The sequence below is a fragment of the Sphaerodactylus townsendi genome, linkage group LG02 (genome assembly GCF_021028975.2).
Source record: "Sphaerodactylus townsendi isolate TG3544 linkage group LG02, MPM_Stown_v2.3, whole genome shotgun sequence".
Taxonomy (NCBI): Eukaryota; Metazoa; Chordata; class Lepidosauria; order Squamata; family Sphaerodactylidae; genus Sphaerodactylus; species Sphaerodactylus townsendi.
In genome coordinates this window covers 125,338,210-125,355,876 of record NC_059426.1, presented here as the reverse complement: position 1 = coordinate 125,355,876, position 17,667 = coordinate 125,338,210, and the positions used below count along the sequence as shown (strand labels likewise).

Genomic DNA, 17,667 nt, shown 5'->3' with positions numbered 1-17,667 from the left:
TCGCCCCGCCCAGCGGCATACTGCGCATGCTCGGTGCCCTTTGTGTCCGGGGCGGGCGGGCGGCTGGCGAGGCGAAGGCCCGGCGGCTTTGAGCGCCGCACCAGCCGCGACGCGGGGCGCTCTGTGAGCAGCAGAGGAGTCGGGCGGCGCTGAGGCCGGTTCCGTCATGGTGAAGAAGCGGAAAGGCCGCGTCCTCATTGACTCCGACACAGAAGACAGCGGCAGCGAGGAGAACCTGGACCAGGTGGGCACAGCCAGCTCGCTGGGCCCAGCCGGAGCTCCCTGCCGGCCTCTGTTGGGCAGGGGGCCCGAGGAAGCTCCGTGGGGTGGTGGGGGTGGGTGGGGGCTTTCTCGGCCTGCGAGAGAGGCGCGCGGTGCATTCGGGCGGGCGCGGTAGGGCAGCGGGGGCTTCGTGGAAAGAAACCTGGAGGAGACGAAGTGGGCGTGCGGAACGGTGTTGTGAGGGGCTGATTTGGCTACTTGGAAAGGGGTGGCTGAGGTGCAACGGCGGTGACGTTGATCGGCTAGGATTGGGGTGGGGGGCGGAGAGATTTGCCCCAGCAGGTGGTAAAGAAGAAAAAGCAAATACATGTGTTGTTTGTGGGATGGGCAGACCTGCATCTGGGCGTCCCACTTCAACAGGCTCTCGTGGAGACCTTGTCTACATGAGACTGGGTGGTTCTTGGGAATTACTGCTAACTGAACGGTTGCAAACTCTTATCCCAACGCTTAGCTTAAGCTTTGCTCCGAGAGGTAAAGAGGCCTACTGTTGTGCAGCCATCAAGGCGGAAAGTTCTCCAGTTGAGTTTCAGACTCTAAGCTCTGTTGTGCTGAGTAGCCGAGCTGCCTGCCTGAGCCTTCACAGTTGTGTTTCTTAAACAGTCAGTGGTGTTTGGGTAGCTTTTCCTATCCATGTGTCTCGGATTGGAAAGTGTTGACATTTGTTTCTTAGGCATCCTAGCGCTGTTGGTGAGCATCTTGTAAGTTTGATTTGGCTTCTGGCAGAGTGTTCTCATTACCTCAGTTGTCAGTGCTCAAATCTGTTCCCCTGTGATGCTGAGCCTTGAATATGTCCAGTGTTTTTTTTCTGTTTCCCTGGACTTATCTAAGGTGTGTACATCTTGAAGGGCAGATAAGCTGCTGCTAGTGTTGTGTCTCGCCCACTTTCACCTGGAGACTGTAGTGCTGTGAGATGAGTACTGCCACTTTGAAATCTATTGGTTGGCAGCACTTCCGCTAGACATGGGTTCAAAATTTATATGCCTATAAAGACCATTGATAGAAATGGAACTAACACTGTGCTCTTGAAGTACATATACATTAAAAGTACCTATCTGCATTTTGCAGAGTTCTTTCTTTTAATACTGATATTCCTAGAAGTTAGGATGTTGTGGGTTTTCCGGGTTATATGACCATGTTCAAGTAGTATTTTTCTCCTGACGTTTTGCCTGCATCTGTGGCTGGCATCTCCCATGTCGAGAAAAAATACTACTGGAATATGCCATACACCCTAGAAAACCCACAACATCCTTCCTGCCATGAAAGCCTTTGACTGTACATTCCCAGATGTCTTAATGTGTAACAGTTAAATAAAATAGGGTCCAGTGACACATTAAAGACTAACAAAATGCATTTCAGTGTAAGCTTTTGTGAGTCAGGTCTCACTCCATCTTGAAGTTTTCATCTATTAGAAGATAACATTTATACCAAAAAAATGCAAGCAAAAGATGTCTAAGGAACATCTTTCCCTTGCCCCTTCTACCTTTCTTTGTGGTTTTTGTTACAGATGTATCTGAATACTGGATAAAAATCTCATGTGTCTGATGGATCACTGACTCATTAAATATTATATTGGAATCAATTTAGTTCATCTTTAAGATGCCACTGGACTTCTATTTTATTTCCCTTCGATGTATGAAAAAATCTTTGCCTATTTGTGCTTAACCAAGTAGTTTTTAATATTATGGTTGTGGATTGTACAATGAACTGGACAGGAAGAACCTGAAGCTTGCCTGTTTTTTTATTTGAACTATTTTGTCTTGCCTATTTAGTCCAAGGCAGGTTACAGGCAAGTTCATAGGCCCAGGCAAAACATTTGAATCATAATAACAAAGTGCATAGTAGAACTGTAGGCCTCAAAAATGCAATTCATCTGGTACTTTGTCAGGGAAAAGTCAGTTCAATTCCAGTCAGGAAGTAAATCCTGTTGAACTTTCTTTGAAGTTAAAGTGTGTAGTATTCTGAAAAAAGAGAGATGAAACAAAAAGACAGGAAAGGGAGAAGCTAGCTGATAGAAAGTATCAATCTCAAACACAAAAAGTACAACTGAACAGAATATTTAATACAGTTGTTAAGCAATCAAGGTTGTTGGGTTTATTTATATGTGTTTCCCTATACATTATTTAATTGTTTTAGCTGTTTTCATATTATGTAGAATAGCGCTTGTATCTTTGGTCTGATCTGGAGGCTGCTCATAATGGATGTTCTAAATGAGCATCAGCAAAGCTGATTCTGTTACCTATTTGCTTGATAGTTTTCCAGTTCAGTATATGTTTATATGGGCCTGCTTGTCATCTGGCATCATTAGAAGAAGTCTTACTGAAGCAAGGATTCTTGACTATAGATCTTAGCACATGTGGCCAAGGTTGCTAAAAGAAAATAGCAGAGTTAAATATGAAATGCCTTTGGATGGACATCTGCTGGAATAAGTGTGGTCCTATATGTATTTGGACATTATATTTCATTCTTCTGGTAAATGGACTGTACATCTCCCAAATGCACAGCTGAGTGCCATATAATCGGCTCAAATAATTGACTGATTATTTTATGTTAAACATGGATGTTACATTCCTGCTGCAGTTTGTGCATACAAAATCAAAGTGAGGACTCATCTACTTAATCGAGTACCAGTGTGGGTTCTTGGACACCCTAAACATGTAATGGCAGTTATGAGCCTCAAGCTAGGCTTATGTTCATTAGCAGCAAATGCAAGGAGTGCAGCCATGAACTTCTGGGTATTTGCCTTAGAGATCCATCTTCAAGTTTTGCCTCTTTAGGGTTGAAAGATATATTTGTGAGCAAATGGAAGAATGATGTAGAACACTGGTTCTCAACCTTCCTAATGCGGCGACCCTTTAATACAGTTGCTCATGTTGTGGTGACCCCCAACCCTAACATTTATCCATTTTACAGATGGAGAACACTGATGCAGAGACTTAGCCGACCCCTGTGAAAGGGTCGTTCGACCCCCAGGCTGAGAACCACTGTTTGTAGAAAGAGTTCACCTAATCAAACATGTCCAGTTGAAGATTTTATTTTAATCAATGTAATATGCTGGCCATATAATAAAGCTGTAAGCATCTTAGTACTAGAGGAAATGATGGGACAATAATGTAAATTAATAGCATTAAATTAAAATTCCTAACTCTATATTTCCAGTAAATTTCTTGCTGCTGCAACTTTTGAGAATTCTATTGTTAAGGCGCAGTTCAAATTTTTCCTTGCTGTGGAGCAGGAATGAGGGTTATCTTGTGGAATGTACATTTCTGTGACTAAGTTTTTAAACAAACTTTTTTATTTAACTAAAAGGAATAAAAAACCAGCCTATATTCTAAACAAAGGACCCAGTCTCCCACTGGTTGAAAAAATATACATGGTCAAATCCCATCTTCATACTTGCTATTGCAAAATGTTATTTTAAAAGCATATAGTTCAAGAAACTTATCAGTGAAAGCATCAGTACCACTTAAATATTGTTTGTAACACATCAGTTTTGTTAGATATGTTAACTTCTGTGCTAAATACAACCAATCTGATACTATGGGGAAACTTGTACTTAATAAACTTAAGCTTATTAACATTAATAAATTCAACACTGTTTCAAGATCTGTATCTTGAACCAGATAATTCAGATAGCAGAAAGAGAATTGCTTTTGAGTCTTGGGGGATTTTATAACCTGGGTTTCATTATTAATTTTAATACTGAAGTCCAACTTTTCTGGACTTTTACAAATTCACCCCCTCTCCCCAAGAATATGGACTTGTTCAGCTCTTGTTGCAGCACATCACCAGCATATATAATTTGGAATGTTATATGTACATGATAATTGACATGGGATTAAATGTCATCCAAATATAAGTTTTAAGAAGGTTTCTTCATCTATTGAGATCAATATTTTGGTCTCATTTTCCGAATCCATTGCTACTCATGCAAAATAATTTCCCCCCCCCAGGCCCTTTTCCATTTCACTTCTACATAATTTATTTAACAGAAAGTTAGTACTATAGACTGTGACCTGAATAGACAGGAACTACAAAATCCAGTGTGCCAAGTTTCTTTCCACCATTTACTGACCTGCAAAAAGAACTCAATTGTGTTCATACCATTCATATGGGGTACTGGTAGATGTTTCCCTGGTTGAACTAAGACTATAGACAATACTAATCTATAATTACATATTTCATTAAAGAGTGTCTTCCCTTACTGATCTTATTGACAACTCCCTAGCAAGTTTCTGAGGAACTCTGGAGTTCCCAGGAATGTAGCCTAGAAATCACAAGGATTACAGGTGAAACTAGCTGATGTTGCCAGACACTGATACTTTTAAAATTTTGCAAACCTGTACCATAAAAATATGGAAATACCATGAGTTTGGGAATGAAAAAAATCCCATACTTGTATTTAAATTAATATTTAAAAGAGGTTTCAACGTGCTTCTATCATATTCATACTATTTGAGGGACTTCAGGTGAGTTCTTAGACTCCGAAGAAATAATCCCTAAATACCTCCCAGAGTGTGCTAGGTTTTAATAAAAATAATTCCTGGTAACCCTGGTCCCAAAACTTTCTGGCTATCTTCAATCAGAGACAGGGCTTTTTCAGCCCTTACCCCAGCCTGGTGGAATTCTCTTTCTACTGAGAGCCAGACCTTGTGGAACCTGGTTCAGTTCAACAGGGCCTGTAAAACAGATTTCCGCCAGGCTATAATTGTGGGCTGCAACTGCTTCCACTGCTTCCCTTCCCCTTTTCTCTCATTTTATTTTGGCCCACATATTTTCTCTCTGTACCTTCCTTCCAATTGTTATCTCTCCCTTGAATCAATGGTGCCCAGCAATATTATGACTCCTTTTTAAACTACCTATATAACAACAAGACTTTTAAAAGGGGAGAAAGTTGGGTGCGTTTTATGTGAGGTTGATTAGAAATTTTTATTAAGATTATTTTTATTTTATTAACGTTCACTGAGGTGCAGCTCAGATTATGTGCTGCCTGATCACCAAAGTTTAGTGGTCACCTGTTTATTTTCCTGTTCATGATAAAATCGTCTGATGTGACTTCTGAATTGCTGAACCCATAACCATAGCTTGCCTTAACACAAGCGATTGAAGCCATTCCAATTTAGATGGCAGGGAGCAGAGGCGTAGCTGGGCCAAACTGCACCCAGTGCACATTCTATATTTTCTGCTCTCGTTTCTTCAAGTTTCATTTCATCTTCACCTTAGTTCCTTTCCTTTCTGAGAACTTTTTCAGACTGCAAAAGGCCTTTTCTCAGTAAAAACAGCCTGATGGGCACTATACTTCCCAGGAGACCTTGTGAGCCCCAAGTTCTCCTGGGAACTGTAGTTCCTCAGGCCATTTTAACTGTGAACAGGCCTTTTGCAGTCTGAAAAAGTTCTCAAAAAGGAAAGGAACTAAGGTAAGTGGGGGAAGGGGGCGCCATGGGGGGCAAAGGAAAGGGGGAGGGGCCTGGGGGCGATTTTCCGTGCCCCCAGGCGTGTGCCGGTGCACAGCGCACTCCCTGCCCCCTTGTAGCTTCACCATTGGCAGGGAGCAGAGAAGGTGTGGTCATTAAAGTCTTTGATAGAGCTTCTGATCACCCAGTCATACTTTTGTAATCAGGCAGCATGTCATATGAACCTAGGACACAGCCATAATTTTGGCAGCTAAACCTGTGCAATCAAGATGGAATGCCAAAGAGCCAGTAGAAACAGAGCTAGTGTGGTGTAGTAGTAAAAAGTAACAGAGCATCAGGGAAACCTTGGTTCAAATTCCCCACTCAGGCATGGAAGCTCACTGGATGGCCTTCAGCCAGTCACAATCTCTCAGCCCCAAACTACTTTATAGGGTTGTTGTGAGAATAAAATGGAGAAGAGAATGATATAAGCTATTTTAGGTGCCCATTGGGAAGGAAGGCAGGGTATAAATAAGCCCTACTCTGTGTCTGATTTTTTACAAGCATAAATTATACTGGGTCATTACTAACTTATTTAAAGATCATTCATATTTAAAATGATTCCGTGGGGGGCAATGGGAGTTAATGTACAAGAAATTGTAACTGTTATGTCAAAGTTGGAGAGGAGCTTGAAGCTAACTGTATATTCTGCTTCATCAGGAGCTCCTGTCCTTGGCCAAACGAAAACGTAGTGACTCTGAGGAAAAGGAAGCACCTGCTAGCAAGCCAACGGCTTCATCAGACTCTGAAACTTCAGACAGTGATGATGAGGTAAGTACTGTAGATAGGTAAACACTTTTGAAAATTAGGTAGCTGATTGCTGCCATATTAGCAGCAAAGATATTACAATGGGTTGTTCTCTGCAAATGTTTGGTGTTGTATTTTATTTATGAGTGGATCTAGATTTAGGAAGTGGCTTATGCTCCCCTGCTTCTAATAGATAATGTCTTTTTGGATTGGCCAGGGTATTATTGTGGGTGTGGGGGGAAATGGACGAGATGAAAATTTACAGGACAATGTCTAGAATAAAAAAATCCTTCTTTTTATAGAAAATCTTTGAATATATAAGTGTTTGGGATGTATATGCATTATTTTTCCTTTCTTTTAACTTAAGATATGAAAGAACTCTGGCAAAGATGCTAAGGGAAAAAAAGCCACATTTAACAGACAAACACTAACTTGTGTTCTGAGGCCCAGTGGTTCTCCCTGACCTGGATGGATCAGACCAGCCTTATTTTGTCAGATCTCAAAAGCTAATCAAGATCTGGTTAGCATTTGAACGAGAGACTGCAAAGGAAGTTGCTATGCAGGGGTAGGCAATAGTAAACCACTTCTGAATGCCTCTTGCTTTGAAAACCCTGTAGGATTGCTTTAAGTCACAGGTGTCAAACTCGCGGCCCTCCAGATGTTATGGACTACAGTTCCCATCATCCCCTGCCAGCATGATGTTGGCAGAGGATGATGGGAACTGTAGTCCATAACATCTGGAGGGCCACGAGTTTGACACTTATGCTTTAAGTGAACTGTGACTTAATGGCACTTTCCACCATCATTATGAGGCACAAGATATGAAAAATGCATCCCCCCCTGGAAAAAAACTCCCTGGAAGGAGACTTGCATGCTTCAGTCATAGTTACATGCTGCCGTGGAGTGCGAGCATTTCTTAATATCCTCATGTTTCACACTGAACTCAGTATTGTACCTGCTCTCGCATTTTCTTAATAATGTGTTAAGGAGCCATAGAATACTACTTCCAGAACTGGAGGACAAACCCTGCTGAAGGATGCCTCCCATAGTGCAGCTAGTTAGGAATGTAGCATTAGTTTAAGATTTTGCAGAAAAACCTCAAATATACCTGCTGTAAAGCAGACAAAACCAACTAGCAGCTTGGGTTCTAAGAACTGCAAGTAGAACACAGAATGGTACATGTGATGCAAGTGAGTGGAGTTCTGAGTTAAGAATGTTGCAGTCAGAAAAGGAAGTGGGAAAGATTTATTCTATCAATTTTGCTCCCTGTGTAGATTTCTAGTCCTGTGCCATGTGTTTTACAGAAATATTTTTAATGCTTTATTTTTGTTCAATGATCAGAGTGTCAACCTGGCATTTCAGTTAGAAAAGTAGTTTCCTGCACTTACGTTTTTAAACCGTGTAGAACTAATTTGGGTGGGTGTGCATGATCTAACCCTAACCTCTTTAGAGAAGCAGTCTGTTACAGAAATCCTAAAACTTGATGGGGCTTAGCAGTGTTACCATGAGTGTCTGGGATGATGTACCCTAGATAATGAGTCCATTCCACATTGGATCATGGTAGCTGACAGTTCCTTTTGACAAAGTGCTATCTGGTTTGAACTAGACCATCTATTTGTCATGGAAGCTCAGAGCCATTGCCAGATAGTTGATGTAACTGGGACTATACTGTGTATGGTTCTGATTGGTAAAAGTAGCTCTGACCTCAGAGTTGGGGATTACATGGAATTGGAGAAACACCCAGGCCCCTTCTGCACATGCAGAATAAAGCACTTTCAATTCACTTTCACAATTGTTTGCAAGTAGATTTTGCTATTCCGCACAGTAAAATCCAGCTGCAGAGTGCATTGAAAGTGCATTATTCTGCAGGTGCGGAAGGATCCTTAGAAAGGAGGCTGCCTTAGATCCAATTCTGTTTAGTATAACTATTTGGACAGTTGGGATTTTCCCTTATCTCCAGTTTTAAGTTCTTCAGTGAAAACTAGGTCCACAGGAAGTTGGGTAGTGGTTAAGGATTCCTTTGACTTCTTGTTGCTACAAGGAACTTTACACATGCTCTGAGGAACCAGCTACAGCATGGGCAACACATTTAGCTTAATACAGCTGTATTGCTTTTCATTTGAATATTTCTGTGTTGTTGTGTGCCTTTCCTTTCCATTTCCACCCCATTTTGAGTTCACTACCCTTTCCCTTTTTTCAGTCTATTTTAAAATAAACCTTTTTATGAAGACATTTTTGGCTTTGCATAGTACTTCTGTTTCTCTGGGATTTTTCTTTTAATCTCTTCCCCATATGCTAGACTGCATGGGTGCTACCCAGTTGATTTTAAGTTATTTTGTTATTGCTCAAGTACTGTGCTAGAAGACTACCTTCTTGGGAGGTCGGTCTAAATGTTCTCAGGGTCTTGAGTGGTAGCAGCTGGTTATCAGGATACTTTCTAGGAAACCCTTGGTCTAAGGGAGTTTCTCAGCAAGGAGAGTCGCTGTTTCCCCCTTTCTACCATAACATAATCTTCTGTATACCAGACATACCTCTTGTAGATTTGGTTTCCTGTGATGAATTTATGAAGAGATATAACCAGTAGTTTTTAAGCAACACAATTACTTCACTTTCTCTGTGGTGTTTAAATGTATGATGTTTGCTGAGAGACTTCAGTCTTGTTACACCATTCTCTTTCCTGCTTTTGTTTTACAGTGGACAGTTGGAGGTGCTAAAAACAAAAAGAAAGGGAAAGCAGGGAAAGCAGAGAAAAAAGGAGCAATGAAGAAGCAGATGAACAAAACAGCCTCATCAGGCAGTTCTGACAAAGAGAGTTCTGCAGAGAGCTCAGCGCCTGAGGAAGGTAAGTGAGCACATGCGTCTTGTCAGTAGTGTTGAAGATTGTTTTGAGATTGCTCTCTTTCAGTTTGGTTTGAAGCATGGGTTCTGCTCCAAATTATCTCTGCTCTGGTGTTAGGCTGATGTACTGTGAAAGCATTCCTAAAACACCAGTGCGATTATTTATCTTTCCCTATTCATAAACCTGTTTTATAGTCTATTCGAAGACCAAGGAATAAATTGAGAAAGGTTTAAAATGCCAATCACCTAATTTTTCATCTTAGTCCTCAGTCATTTCTTGCTCCTTCTGTCAGTTTTACAGGTGTTCTAGTGACTTCTCGAAAGTCACCAACATGCTACTAATTGAGATGTCTGTTCCTTTATGCTGTAAAGTGTATTGGGTTCTTTTACTCATTGTTATTGAAACTAGTAGTGATATGTGGTTGAATCCCCTGATTCCCTCCTTTCAGCGCAGGAGGCAGGATGGGCAGTACTGCTTGCAGCTACTTCCTCACTGCAGTTGTTCAGGTAACACAGCTTTTACCTGCACAGGTTTCTCAAACCCTGATATCATCAATGCTCACCAGCAGCCGCTGGAAGAAGGGAAAGATGGAAGATTTGCTACTGCCTTCTGTTGCAGTGCATAGGATACAACTAGCAGTAAAAAAATCTGGAAAACGAATGCAGCCAGAAATAATCTAAATTGCAATAGCCTGTGACTCATTTTATTCAATGTTGTTCCCTAGTACAGGAGTTAAGAACTGATGCTTCGAAGATGGCGTAGATACATAAAGAACAACAATAAGTTGCATACTATTACATTTTGGCAACCTAACATAATTAGTGTAATGAAACATAAGTTGCTCTGAAATGAGTGTGCATATATGGACATGTGTTTGTCAGTACAGCTGGGGGAAGGCAATAAAGAGAATTATAGAGTTGGAAGAGACCACAAGGGCAATTAAGTCCAACCCCTTGCCATGCAGGAACACACAATCAAAGCACTCCTGACATATGATCATCCAGCCACTGTTTAAAATTTTCCAGAGAAGGAGGCTCCACTACACACCAGTATTTCACTATTGAACAGCCCTTACCGTCAGGAAGTTCTTCCTAATGTTTAGGTGGAATCTCTTTTCCTGTACCTTGAATCCATTACTCCTTGTCCTAGTCTCTAGAGCAGCAGAAAACAAGCTTGTTCCATCTTCATCATGACATCCCTTCCAGTATCTAAGCATGGCTACCATATCACCCCTTAACCTTCTCTTCTCCAGACTAAACATACCCAGCTCCCTAAGTTTCTTCTCATAGGGCATAGATTCCAGACTTTTTACCATTTTGGTCATCCTCCTCTGGACCTGTTCCATCTTGTCAATATCCTTCTTGAATTGTGGTGCCCAGAACTGGACACAGTATTCCAGGTGAGGTCTGACCAATGCAGAATAGAGTGGTGCTATTACGTCCTTCAATCTAGACACCATAGTCCTATTGATGCAGCCCAGAATTGCATTGACTTTCTTGGCTGTTATATCACTTCTGACTCATGTTCAGTGTGTAGTCTACTAAGACTCCCAGATCCCTTTCACATGTAGTATTGTCAAGCCAGGTGTCACCCATCCTATATCTGTGCATTTCATTTATTCTGCCTAAGTGTAGTATCTTACATTTATCTCTGTTGAAATTCATTTTGTTTGTTTTGGCTCAGCTCTCTAATCTGTCCAGGTCATTTTGAATTCTGACCCTGTCCTCTGGGATATTAGCTATCCCTTCTAATTTGGTATCATCTACCAATTTGATTAGCATACCCTCAATTCCATCATCCAAATCATTGATAAAAATATAGCACTGGGCCCAGGACAGAACCCTGTGGCACCCCACAAGTCACTTCTCTCTAGAATGAATATGAGCTATTGATGAGCACTCTTTGGGTTCAGCCAGTCAACCAATTACAAATCCATCTAACAGTAGCATTGTCTAGCCACATTTTACTAGCTTGCTTACAAGAATATCATGGGGCAACTTGTCAAAGGCCTTACTAAAATCAAGGAATGCTACATCCCCACATTCTTGTCATCTACCAAGCTTGACTCTCTAATAAAGAGAGATATGATTAGTCTGACATGACTTGTTTTTGAAGAAGCCATGTTAACTTTTAGTGATCACAGTATTCCCTTCTAAGTGCTTATAGATTGTCTGTTTAATGCTCTGCCCTAGAATCTTTCCTGGTGTTGATTGGGTAGTAATTGTTCAGGTCCTAGCCCCCGTTTTGATGTTGAATGGATAACAGAGATTCTCAGGGAAAAGGCACAGTGAGTGGACTAGAATTTTTGGCCACTTTACAAATATCCTGAACTAAAATTTCAGCCTTAAAGCCTAATCATTATAAAGTGTGCCTAAATCTATCAGCTTCAGTTTACTGAAAGATAATAAAGGATATAGTAACATAAATGTTTTAAGATGTTGGTTAGTGGTGCTGATACTGTAAGGAAGGCATATGAAATTCCTGGATGTGTAATTATTATGCATAGCATCCTGTAGCAGAAGACAGGTCTCTGTTCAAAGAGCTTATAGCCCAAATTTTAATGGAGAGAAAAGACATGGGTTGAGAGGATAAATGTAAGCCAGTGACTTAAACTAGGTAGTTAAGCTTTACCTGGAGTTTCTTGGTTGCAGCAGCAAATGGAAATAATTTTGTTCTGTTTCAGGTGAGGTATCAGACTCTGAAAGCAACACCTGTTCATCCAGTTCAGACTCTGATTCGTCATCTGAAGATGAGTTCACAGATGGCTATGGGGAAGACCTCATGGGTGATGAGGAAGATAGAGCTCGATTGGAACAAATGACTGAGAAAGAGAGGGAACAGGAGCTGTTCAACCGGATAGAGAAGAGAGAGGTGCTGAAGCGAAGGTAAGGTTTGGATTACAAATCCTTTTAGGTACCAATTTTAGGACACACTCTCTTTATTTGCGAACACTCAGTTTCCCTTACCCAGAAATAGCAGATATTAAACAACATCTACTGTTTGAACCTGAGAAGAAGAAAAGAAGAATTGCATGTATATCCCCCCTCTCTCCTCTAGGAGACTCAAAGGGGCTTACAAAGGCTCATTCCCCTTCCCTCCTCACAACAAACACCCTGCGAGGTAGGTGGGGCTGAGAGAGCTCAGAAGAACTGTGACTAACCCAAGGTCACCCAGCTGGCGTGTGTTGGAGTGTACAGACCAGGGGTAGGGAACCTGCGGCTCGAGAGCCGCATGCGGCTCTTCTGCCCTTGCACTGTGGCTCCACTAGCCGAGCCACCGGCCCCATCGGCTGGGCCCCGCCGCGGGCTTTCCCTCTCGCCTGCCCCGTTGCAGTGGGGCGGGCGCGCGCTTTCCCGGTGGCCGGTGAGCCCAAGCCGCCGGCTTCATCCTTGCCCACCCTGCAGGCAGCAGGGCGGGCGCATCCATGCGCTTCTCAGAATGAGCGGAGTAAAAGGTAAAAAACCCTGAATATATATAGTGTTATCTTTATTTTAAATTTCAAAAATTATTTGCGGCTCCAAGTGTTTTCTTTTCCCTTGGAAAACGGGTCCAAATGGCTCCTTGAGTGTTAAAGGTTCCCTACCCCTGGTACAGACTAATCTGAATTCCCCAGATAAGCCTCCACAGCTCAGGTGGCAGAGCGGGGAATCAAACACAGTTCATCCAGATTAGAGCACACCTGCTCTTAACCACTATGCCACTGCTGCTCCTCTTATACATTTCTTACCATGAAAGATGGAGTCAAGGTGAGATCCTGGTGAAATGGACTGTAAGAACCAGCAATGGTATAGAGCAGGGGTAGGGAACCTGCGGCTCTCCAGATGTTCAGGAACTACAATTCCCATCAGCCTCTGTCAGCATGGTCAATTGGCCATGCTGGTAGGGGCTGATGGGAATTGTAGTTCCTGAACATCTGGAGAGCCGCAGGTTCCCTACCCCTGGTATAGAGCCAGCGTGGTGTAGTGGTTAAGAGCAAGTGGATTCTAATCTGGAGAACCGGGTTTGATTCCCTACTCCTCCACCTGAGTGGCAGAGGCTTATCTGGTGAACCAGATGTCTTTCCACACTCCTACATTCCTGCTGGGTAACCTGGGCACCTTCAGGTTCTAGTACCGTGGTGGCGAACCTATGGCACTCCAGATGTTCATGGACTACAATTCCCATCAGCCCCTGCCAGCATGGCCAATTGGCCATGCTGGCAGGGGCTGATGGGAATTGTAGTCCATGAACATCTGGAGTGCCATAGGTTCGCCATCACTGTACTAGTATAATGGGAGAAGGAGAAAGTAGACACAGTACTTTTTCTCCATTCCATACATCAGTTTTAAAATTAAATTGTATCCCTCTTTCGTCACTGTTTTTCTAAACTGATCAGCCCCAGACTTTTTAGCCTTTCCTCAGAGGAAAGGTGCCCTAACTTCTCAATCTTGGGTTGCCCTCTTTTCATTTTTTTTCCAGCTCTGAGAGATCTTTTTTTGTGGTGCAGTAACCAGAACTGTGCACAGTGTTCCAAATGAGGCAGCACTATAATTCTGTTCCGGGTCATTATAATTTAGGCCATTATTTTCAGTCCCTTTTCTAATGATCCCTAGTACTGAACACACTTAAAGTTGACATTTTCATCAAGCTGCCCCAGAAGATACGATGCTGTGTGTCAGAATGGCAGATAAAGTGAGTGGGGAGTTATATGATTGTTTTTCTCTCGTTCTGTTTGTTCCCTCACTGGTGGGCACTTGGCCATCAGGCCTAAATGTGATGTTGCTGAATGGTGAATGGACCAAGGAAGAAGAGTTATGGTGATCTATTGTGATTTTTATGGCTCTCTTCATGTACCTGGTCAGAGTTTCTGTTTTCAATTGTATGTATCTGCTGTTGGATACATGGGATAGAATGGGAAGGTTTTTTAATTTCATTGTCTGTTTCCTTGCCTGAACTACTGATGGTTGTCTTATATTTGGCCTCTTGGGGTCTTCATGCCAAGGCCTCATCTGAAGCAGCCCAAGGAACCATGGCCATCATTAAAACGGAGGGACTTTTCCAGAACGTCGTAGATAAAAAACCATTTTTATTCCCCCCTTCTTCCCCTCCAAGGTATTCCTGGTTAGGATCAGTGAGCCACTCCATGCTTTAGCCTTGCTGGGTGCTGAACATCCACATGTGTTTGTTGTGCACAGAGACAAGGATCTGGGCTGGAGAAACACACAACTTTACCCTTATTCATAAATGCAGGTTTTGCATCTAGGGTAAGGCAGCTAGCCAGTGTGCTGCAGGCAGGCAGGAGCTTGAAGGGCCAGCAATTTGGACATTTGTAGGCTTCCTGCCATGGATCTCTGGAAATGTGAGGAAAGCCGTGAAATAATAATTATATTAAGCTATATCAGAAGGTGTTCCCTTCTTCAAAAGCAAAGTCTGCTCAAGTTCTTCAAGTGGCATGTAAACACTTTCTCCTCTCCCGACAGCCCCTGGAGACGACTAACAAATGAAAGCCATGTAATGGTGTTATGAAGGGCGGCTCATTCCTCAATTCAAAGCCATTAATCTAACCTGCTGTTTGAATTTGCTGTGTGGGAAACTGCATGCAGTCTTCTGTTTATCTTTTAACCTTGTGTCCATGTGCAGGTTTGAAATAAAGAAGAAATTAAAGACTGCAAAAAAGAAAGAAAAGAAAGAGAAAAAGAAAAAGCAAGAAGAAGAACAGGAAAAGAAGAAACTTACACAGATCCAAGAATCCCAGGTAGGAAAAACATTTGCTGTCCCTAGAGGCTAGAAATTTCTTCTGCTAGTTATTGGTGAAGCTAAGTGACTTAGATGCCAATGTATTATGCATCTTAATCTTAACCAAATGATTTTTTGTTACCTATATAGACTAATCTTGATGGAAGTCCATCCAGGTGGTTCTCACTGAAACAAAATGGAAGTGCTAATACTGGGAGAAAGGCTTGGCATAGGAATTGATGTATCTCGTCTTTTGGATTAGGTTCTACTCCCCCCCTGAAGGAGTGAAGCTGATTCATAGTTCGAGGGTACTGTGCAGCCTCCTGCTGAAAAATCAGTAGGCAGCAGTGACTAGGAACACCTTTAACCAGCTGCAGCCTTTCATGAGCAAGAAAGATCTTGCCTCAGTATGCCCTGAACATCTAGTTTAGATTACTACAACACACTCTACATGGGGCTGCCATTGAAGAGTATTCAAAAGCTACTCTTGGTACAGAATGCTGCTACCAGAATTCTGGCTGGAGTGGATTGTTGGGGATCATATTATTCCACTCTTATTCCACTTTCACTGGCTTCCAATTTGCTTCTATGCCCAGTTCAAGGTTCTGTTGTTGACTTTTAAAGTTATATGCAACTGGGAGCAGCAGTGGCGTAGTGGCTAAGAGCAGGTGCACTCTGATCTGGCAGAACCGGGTTTGATTCCCAGCTCTGCCGCTCGAGTTGTGGAGGCTTATTTGGGGAACTCAGATTAGCCTGTGCACTCCCACACACGCCAGCTGGATGACCTTGGGATAGTCACAGCTTTTCGGAGCTCTCTCAGCCCCACTCACCTCACAGGGTGTTTGTTGGGGGGCGGGGGGAGCGCAAGGAGACTGTAAGCCCCTTTGAGTCTCCTAGTGGAGAGACAGGGGGGATATAAATCCGAACTCTTCTTCTTCTTCTCTTCTTTTTCTTCTTCTTCTTACCTCAGGGACTGCCTACTTCCATATGAATTTACTCATCCACTATGGTTATCTTTGAAGGTTATTGTGCCTCTGCCGTCGTGGTCGTGGCCCACCCACTATGGGGAAGGGGGAGGGAGTTAAGGTTAAGGATGAAGCCTCTTCAGTTTTGGCACCAAAATAATGGAATTCCTTCCCCAGAGATACTTGTCTACGCCCTTCTATCATTACCTTCCATTAAATAAAACTTTGCTGTTTTATCTAGCATTCCCTCATTGATTCTCATTGACCCTTTCTCCTGTTTCGTCTCTCTCTCTCTCTGTGAGTTCTGTTTTAATTCAGTTCTTAAGTAGGCAGTTGTTTCTTCACATTCTTGTGCTTATATTCAAATGACAAAGCAGTAGCACCACTAATCCACTCTCTGGGACTACTTGGGATAGTTCAGTTTTAGTGCTTGTTAAGGTGATTCTTTGCCAGAAATGGCCTATAATAACACTCTCAAAGTAACTTTTAAGAATCATTTGGTTCTGTGATATCCATAAAACTGTATTGACCAAGTTACAAAAACCAATCTTGCAATAGCTACGTTTTTGGCAAACCAGTCCTAGACAAGGTCTTTGTGGAGATGAAGGTAAGAAGGAAAGCCATGCCTTCTTCCTCCCCTTCTGCTGTTAAAACAAAAGAACCCTCCAAATTCAAGAATTTTGAAAACTTGCATCCCTTTTGTCACCCCCAAGGAGATACAGACGAGAGGGGCTTTATATACAATATTGAATAGAGCATCTACCTGTAGAGCTTTCTGCCAGGGTCAAGGACCATACTGAAAGCAGGATAAGCCTCAGCCCAACAAGGCCTCTTCTGCCTGACTTGCAAGTTGGGGGCCACTTGCTGAAATCTGCCCTGATTTGGAGCCAGTTCTGTTCTAACAACTGGGTTATCAACGTGGTGCAGATCAAATTCCTATCCACACATCCCCCATTGTTTCACCAGTCCCCTGTCCTATCTCACAAGACTCAGATCCTTTGGGATACGGTGGTCCACCTCACACCCGTAAAAGAAGTGTCCTTGCACATCCCCATTCACCCATCATTGAGACATTTCCTTTTCTTCTGTGTTGGGGTGTACCACTACCGGTACAGGGCTCTGCCCTTTGGACTGTTGTCAGGCCTGGGGATTTTTACAAAGGTCCTCTGCCATCTTATGGCTCACTTGCAGCTTCTGGGGATATACATGTATCCCTATTTAGATTACACCCTTCTCAGGGCTGCTTTCAGGGAAACGTTTCTCAGAGACAGTCACTGAACTCTGTCTATATTGGAGTAGTCTGAATCCTTCCACAGGATATGGGTGCAAGGATAGATTCCTTCGTGAGGAAGAGCTTCCTTACCTGCAGACAAGCAGAAGAAGATCCTGTTGATGAAGGACTTCAAGAACCATCCTGGGTCTTCTAATATCATCACTAGAGATGGTGCTGTGGGCCCAGTTCCATGTACGTCCTCTACAAAGGACATTGCTCAAAGGCATCATAAGCCTTACCTGTGTTCCTAGAGAGGACTAGAGCAGCAGACTCTTTCCTTGCATCTGAACAAAGGGCAGTCCTTTCTACCAGAGGAGCACGTGATCGTCACCACCAATGCAATCAAAGTGGGCTGGGGAGCACACTGTCTGGGCTTTTCTTCACAAGGATGATGTT

The 17,667-nt window shown here is 42.7% G+C and overlaps 1 protein-coding gene across 1 annotated transcript in view; it reads left to right on the top strand.

Annotated features, from left to right (window-relative positions):
- The first annotated feature begins 26 nt into the window (after window positions 1-26).
- RTF1 (RTF1 homolog, Paf1/RNA polymerase II complex component) overlaps window positions 27-17,667 on the top strand; it is a 46,719-nt gene continuing 29,078 nt past the window's right edge. The window contains 7 exon segments of the mRNA XM_048484351.1: window positions 27-52; window positions 54-137; window positions 139-244; window positions 6,393-6,503; window positions 9,174-9,321; window positions 12,002-12,203; window positions 14,938-15,052. Of these exon segments, the coding sequence (XP_048340308.1) occupies window positions 27-52; window positions 54-137; window positions 139-244; window positions 6,393-6,503; window positions 9,174-9,321; window positions 12,002-12,203; window positions 14,938-15,052 (792 nt within the window).